The sequence below is a fragment of the Myotis davidii genome, unplaced genomic scaffold (genome assembly GCF_000327345.1).
Source record: "Myotis davidii unplaced genomic scaffold, ASM32734v1 scaffold1203, whole genome shotgun sequence".
NCBI lineage: Eukaryota > Metazoa > Chordata > Mammalia > Chiroptera > Vespertilionidae > Myotis > Myotis davidii.
Window position 1 is genome coordinate 1,013,503 of NW_006294353.1, and position 6,773 is coordinate 1,020,275.

At 52.0% G+C, this 6,773-nt stretch overlaps 1 protein-coding gene across 1 annotated transcript in view; it reads right to left on the bottom strand.

The window, feature by feature from the left end:
- The window catches only part of HSH2D (hematopoietic SH2 domain containing), an 11,612-nt gene extending 8,666 nt beyond the window's left edge, over nucleotides 1-2,946 (bottom strand). The window contains exon 1 of the mRNA XM_006768464.2: nucleotides 2,935-2,946. Within this exon, the coding sequence (XP_006768527.1) occupies nucleotides 2,935-2,946 (12 nt within the window). The remainder of the gene's footprint in view (nucleotides 1-2,934) is intronic.
- Between the last annotated feature and the right edge of the window lie 3,827 nt (nucleotides 2,947-6,773).

Here is a 6,773-nt window from a genome sequence, read left to right on the forward strand (position 1 = left end):
GGGGGTGTGGGGAAGAAGGAGGAGAGAGAGTCAGGCCTGGGTCCACTTCCCATCTTTATCTGATTCTCGCAGCTCATGGTGCCTCCTTTTGGAGAAGTCCTCCGCGCTGGACAGAGCAACCAACTTGAAACTGGCTTGTGTTTCTTGAGCACCTACTATGTGCTGGCACTTTATGTATGTTCACTTACCGATTTTCTTCCAAAAATCCTCCAAAGATAATGCGAATAAAAGGAAAGCCCTGGCCGGTGTTGCTCAGTGGATAGAGCGTGGGCCCATGGACAGAGTGTCCAGAGTTGGATTCCCTGTCAAGGGCACCACTTGGGTTGCAGGTTCTATCCCCGCCCTGGTCAGGGCGCATGCAGGAGGCAACCAATCGATGTGTCTCTCTCACACTGATATATCTCTCTCTCTCCCTCCCCCCTCCCTCTCTCTCTAAAAACCAATGAAAAAAAAATCTTCAGGTGAGAATTAACTAAACAAAAAAGAATAAAATGAAATAATAAGAATAAAAGGAGGTCAGAGTAAAAAAAATGAAATAATGAGAACAAAAGGGAATAATAAGAATATTATTATTTCATTATTGCAAGTGTTGGAAAATTCTCTTTATAGATACATGTATTTAAATTTAAGAACTGAATTTATTTAAATACTAAGCAACTACCAATGTCCCTGGTGGGAGGTGGAGATGTCCACATGACGAATGAATGAAAGAAATACGGTCACTCAGTGGGTGCCACAAAGGGTTGCCAGGGTTGCGTTAAACACCACAGAGATGTGCCCCAAACAGTTGCTTCTGCCACCAGTGTCCCCAGGCGTGGTGGCCATGAATGGCACAGCTGTAATGTGTCAGGTGCATGGTTAATTCACACCCATTCTCAATAATTTTAAGCTCAGGTACCACTGGACTTTGTGAGCTAATGACACAGAGCTGGAAAACAGAGAAAAAAACCAGCGCCAATTTGCAAAACAGTCTGAAGTTAGTGTAAAGCCAGCAGAAGGGCTGTGCCCTGCTGGGTGAACCCTCACACTCACCCCAAACTGGCCCCCCCAACCCAAATCTAATTTTTCAACCCTGTAGAACAGCGGTTCTCAACCTGTGGGTCACCCCCCCACACACACACACACACACTCAAATCTAATTTTTCAACCCTGTAGAATAGCGGTTCTCAACCTGTGGGTCGCCACCCCTTTGGGAGTCGAACGACCCTTTCACAGGGGTCGCCTAAGACCATCGGAAAACACACATATAATTACATATTGTTTTTGTGATTAATCACTATGCTTTATGTTCAATTCCTCACAATGAAAATACATCCTGCATATCAGACATTTCCATGACGATTCATAACAGTAGCAAAATTACAGTTATGAAGTAGCAACGAAAATAATTTTATGGTTGGGGGACCTCTCTGTGCCTGTATTTCCCACTGCGACTTGGGGATAATGATATTTACCTAGTGCTGTGTACGTCCTGACAGTGCGTGTGGGTTTTTCTTTCTTTTTTGTAACGCGAGTGCCTGACTTAAGCTTTGATTGCGGAGGCATCCGTTTCAGCGATGGCAATCTCCAGTAAACATTGCCAGCCACTCGACCCAAGAGCCAAGCTGCCTTCCCCACTGCGGCTGCTTTGTTTTAGAGCAGCGGTTCGCAACCTGTGGGTCGCGAGGCGGCTGAAGAGCCAAGCTGCCTTCCCCCGCTGCGGCTGCTTTGTTTTAGAGCAGCGGTTCTCAACCTGTGGGTCGAGACTCCTTTGGGGGTCCAACGACCCTTTCCCGGGGGCCACCTAAGACCATCGGCAAACACATTTATAATTACATAGTGTTTCTGTGATTAATCACGATGCTTTAATTATGTTCAATTTGTAGCAATGAAATTGGGGATCACCACCACATGAGGAATTGTATTAAAGGGTCGTGGCATTAGGAAGGTTGAGAACCACTGTTTTAGAGATCTCGGTTGATTTCAATAATTGACCCTTTGGGCTACTTGCCTGTGTGCACGCGTGCTCTACCTCTGACCTCGCTGAGTGGTCCCAGGTGTGCTGTATAATTTCCAGGTCCTTAAGTAATACATAAACCTTTTATTTTGAAGTTTCCTGATGACTATGGCTTCAAGGGATCTTGAAATCATAATAAGAGCCACAAGGGCTGATCCAGTCACAACATTGGTATTGATTGGTAGAGCCCAGCACAAAACACCTGTATTTATAATAAAAGTCCATGAGTCCAGTAGTGACCTATTAATGGAGACCTCCTACTTACCCCTCAAGACCCAGCAAAAATATCCCCTCCTCCATGCAGCTTTCCTGTCTCTTCCCCTGGACAAAACCCTGGCACCCTTTTATGCCCCCCACCTTTCCCACAATTCTTGCCTCTAGCCTAGCCTTGCCTCATGGAGCTGGAGTGTCTGTGTCTGGTCTGTCTCCCCCATATTGGGGGTGCCAGGGAGGGTCTAGGCCCGGGCTACATCCTTTTGGATTTTTCTGGGTCCCCAGCATCAGCACAGTGGAGGGTGCAGGATGTGTGCTGATGAATAGATGGTTTAGTGATGAGTGAGGCCACACTAAGTTTCAAATTCTTGGCCCTGGAGCCTCCCCACCTCCTCATCCCCTAACAGCATCTCTGCTCTACTCCAAAGTGATCACATTCTCTCTCTTTTTAAAATTTTTTTTTATTGATTCAGAGAGGAAGGGAGAGGGAGGGAGAGATAGAAACAGCAATGATGAGAGAGAATCATTGATTGGCTGCCTCCTGCACGCCCTCTACTGAGGATCGAGCCCCAACCCAGGCAGGTGCTCTTGACTGGAATTCAACCCAGGACCCTTCTTTCCGCAGGCCAACGCTCTATCCACTGACCCAAGCCAACTAGGGCCGATCAAGTTCTCTTTCCCCTCCACACTGTTGCTATTCTTAGCTGGAACTGCTCTTTCCCCACCTCCAGCTCCATTTTCCAATGGTCACCTCCTGGTGCCTCCAAAAGATTGCTCATGCTTCTCTGGTCCTGCCAGCCCCGTCACCCGCTCTGGCCCAGCCTGGACCCCGTGCTCTGTCCTCTAGGACTGGGTTGGGGCTGAGACTCTCAGGGGCCCAGCCTCACCCAGGACCTCATAGGTGGGCATGTGGCTGACTGAGGAGTCCCCACCCAGGGAACATACCTGGGAGACCCCTGGGCGGCCGAGGCCGAGGCCCTCGCTCTGGCTGTGCCCGTGCTGCCTGGAGGTGCCTGAGTTTCAGTTCAGGGTCCACACGTCAGCAGGGCGGGGCCCCAGGCGGTTCCTGTTTCCTTAAGCAGGTGAGCCTGGGGCGGGACCAGGACAACCCCTCGGTCCACACCCCAACGAAGCTGCTGAGCTGCAGGTGGAGGGGCACCCTTGCTCCACTCAGATCTGGACAAGCCTTTACTGAGCATCTGATGTGTGCCAGATCCTGAGGGGACAGAGAGGAGACCCCAGGACAGGCACAAGCCCCACCCTCCCAGTGTCTACAATCTAGAGAGCAATGAAGAGAGTAAGAAATTGTCAATGTTGTTTCAAAGCGAACAGCAGGCCAGGAAGCAGGAACTGCGGTTGTAAGAACCCCCAGAAGGGGCCTAACTGAAGGGGCACCTGGGGGCAGTTAGGAGCCAACTTGATTGGGGGGGTGGGGTGCAGAAAGAATGCATTAGGTAGAGGGAGCTGCATAAAGGGCCTGAGGCAGGATGAAGCCTGGGTAGTGTGAGTCTCACTGTGCACACAGGGTCACATTTTGACTTTTGTAAAAAAAAACAAACAATAAACTAAACTAAAAAACCCCCAGCCCTGAATGATGTGGCTAAATGGTTAGAGTGTCGGCCCATGTACCAAAGGGTCATAGGTTCACTCCCTCATTAAAAGCACATGCCTGGGCCCTGGCTGGTTTGGCTCAGTGGATAGAGCGTCGGCCTGCAGACTGAAGGGTCCTGGGTTCGATTCCGGTCAAGGGCATGTACCTTGGTTGCATGCAGGCACATCCCCAGTAGGGGGTGTGCAGGAGGCAGCTATGGATGTTTCTCTCTCATGGATGTTTCTGACTCTCTATCCTCAGCTGGAATTGCTCAGTGTTTGAGTGTCGACCTGTGAACCAGGAGGTCATGGTTTGATTCCCGGTCAGGGCACATGTCCGGATTGCAGGCTTGATCCCCAGTGTGGGGCGTGCAGGAGGCAGCAGATCAATGATTCTCTCTCATCATTGTTGTTTCTATCTCTCTCTCCTTTTCCCTTCCTCTCTAAAATCAATAAAAATGTATTTTAAAAAAATCCTCAGGTGAGGATGAACAACAACAAAAATCCCCAAACCATTTGAAATTATATTTTATTACAGCATTGGCATCATTATTATATATTCATTATTATTGTATTAATTTTTTACTGATTTAAAAAAACTAAAACTACACACATAATGGGCCCTGAGTATGAGAACCTGTGCTTAACGAATCAGCCAGCCCCAGATATATGCTGGCTGCCCCCCGTTTCCTGTCCTGGGACACGGGCTAAACCACTTCCTCCTTTCAGGCAGAAATGGCCCAGATCCTCATGGCTGAGCTGGAGGGGTGGGGGACAGGTTCCCCGGGGGGCCTATCGCCCTGGCCCAGCTGGTTTAGATAGCCTCATTGCAGGCTCAAGCTGGGAGCCCTGACCACTCCCTGCTCTATAGGGGAGGGGGTTGCCCGCAGTCTGTGGTTTAACAGCCCCAAGCAGAAAACACCAGGAACCCATTTCTCACTCACCCACTGTGTGGCCTTGGGTGAGTTGCTCAACCTCTCTGGGTCTGCTTCTTTATCTGTGAAGTCACATGACACTAGCGCTCCTCAGATAGGAGAGACAACCTTCAGGTAGGCAGTAGGGGGCTCAGTTACAGTCATGACACCAGGACTCTTCACTGTGACTTAATCTGCTGCCATTGTGTGTGGCTGGGGGAGATGCAGGCTTAAGCTCCAGACCTCCCAGGCTGGGCAACTCACTCCACCACTGATTCTTCATGCCCTCCACAGCCCAGTGAGCGGCTCCTAGCCTCAGTGATGAGGGGAGGGGATCAGAAGTGCCCAGTGCCCCTTGTTAGAAAGCCTGGCCATTGGGGTATCATTTGCATGGCGTTCAGTCTACAGGAACGTGGGGCCTTATCAGTCCACCTCCAGCCCGGCCCCCTGAGGCCCCACCAGAGGACTGCAGCCTGAGTTCCCCAACCTGCTTGGTGGATGTGGTCTCCCACAAACCAACATCCTCCCCTGAGAATTCCCCCCACACACACCTACCCAGCCCTCAGTGACCACTGGAAACTGAATGGACAAGTGGTCCCCAGAGGACCTTCTAGAAAGGGGGCCAGCAGGGAGATCGGGGCTGGGACTCCGAAGCCCCTTCCCCTCGACCCCAAGTCTGGACTTTCCATCGGCAGCCTCAGCTGGTGGGATTGCCGTGGCTCGTGTGGGGTGGGTGACCCTCCGGGGAAGTGACCACTATGCCACTTTGCCACGGATGTCAGGGGTGGGCAAGTCAGGCTCGTGGAGCTTCCATGGTGGGGGGTGGGGGTACAAGTGGGCCATGAGACATGAATTCCCATAGCCGCTCTGATGATGAGGCGGGAGGAGGGAGGCTGTCCTGGATGGGCAAGACCTGCACAAGTGGGCGGTGCCTATGTCAGAGGGCTGCCGGGCCAAGGGTGCAGCAGGTGCCAAGGCACCAGGGCAGTGGCGAGCATGGGGTGAAGCAGGAGAGGAAGGCACCCGGGCTGGGGTGAGGTGAGCCGGGGGGGATGGCAGAGAAACGGGAAGAGGCGGGCAGGGCCACAGCACGCAGGAGCTCGTGGTCCCTGGTGCACTGTGAGTTATACGGGGCCTGGAGCGCAGACTGCTGTCTGGGCTGGACGCACACAGAAGTCACTGGCCCGTCCAAAGGCTGGCCATTGGCTGGCATTCAGGAACCTGGCGGGTCAAGTTCCCGGCGCTGAAATACAGCCTTCCTGGCACGAAGAGCGGCTCACACCCATGCCTAAATGTTTGCACAATGTGGTTTGTGCTAAATGCCGCTTGCTCTCCAGGCTGCTGCGGTGCTGGAACACGCCTCGCTGCGGAGGTGCCTCCAGGGCCAGCCCCAATAGAACCCTGGGTGCTGAGTCTCCAAGGAGCGCCCTGGCAGCTAACACTTCACACCTGTCATGGCTTGGTGGTGGCAAAGCCTGAGCCCACGCCGAGGGGACGCCTGGAAGCTTGTGCCTGGTTTCCTCTGGCCGCGGCTCCACGCGCCTCTTCCCGAGCCATTTTCCTGTGTCCTTTGGCTGTAATACATTAGCTAGACCAGGGGTGGGCAAACTTTTTGACTCGAGGGCCACATTGGGTTCTTAAACTGGACCGGAGGGCCGGAACAAAAGCATGGAGTGTTTGTGTGAACTAATATAAGTTCAAAGTAAATATCATTACATAAAAGGGTATGGTCTTTTTTTTTTTTTTTTTTTTAGTTTTATTCTTTCAAACGGGCCGTAGTTTGCCCACGGCTGAGCTATACGCTGAGTCCCAGGGAACCAGTGACCTGGGTGGTCTTGGGGACCCCAACAGAGAAGAAACCCACTGGGGCCAGTCTAGAGTAGAGGCAAATGGTGGCCATGTGCCAGAAGCCAGGGGAAGCAGGACTGCAGGGGTGAGGGAGGAGGATGCTCCCGAGGTGAGAAAGGGGTCCCAGAGCTGAGTGTGCAACTTGGCAGATGGACGCCAACAGAGACCAGACGCGAGGACCTGGTGACATTGGGGCTAATGTTGACAAGCAG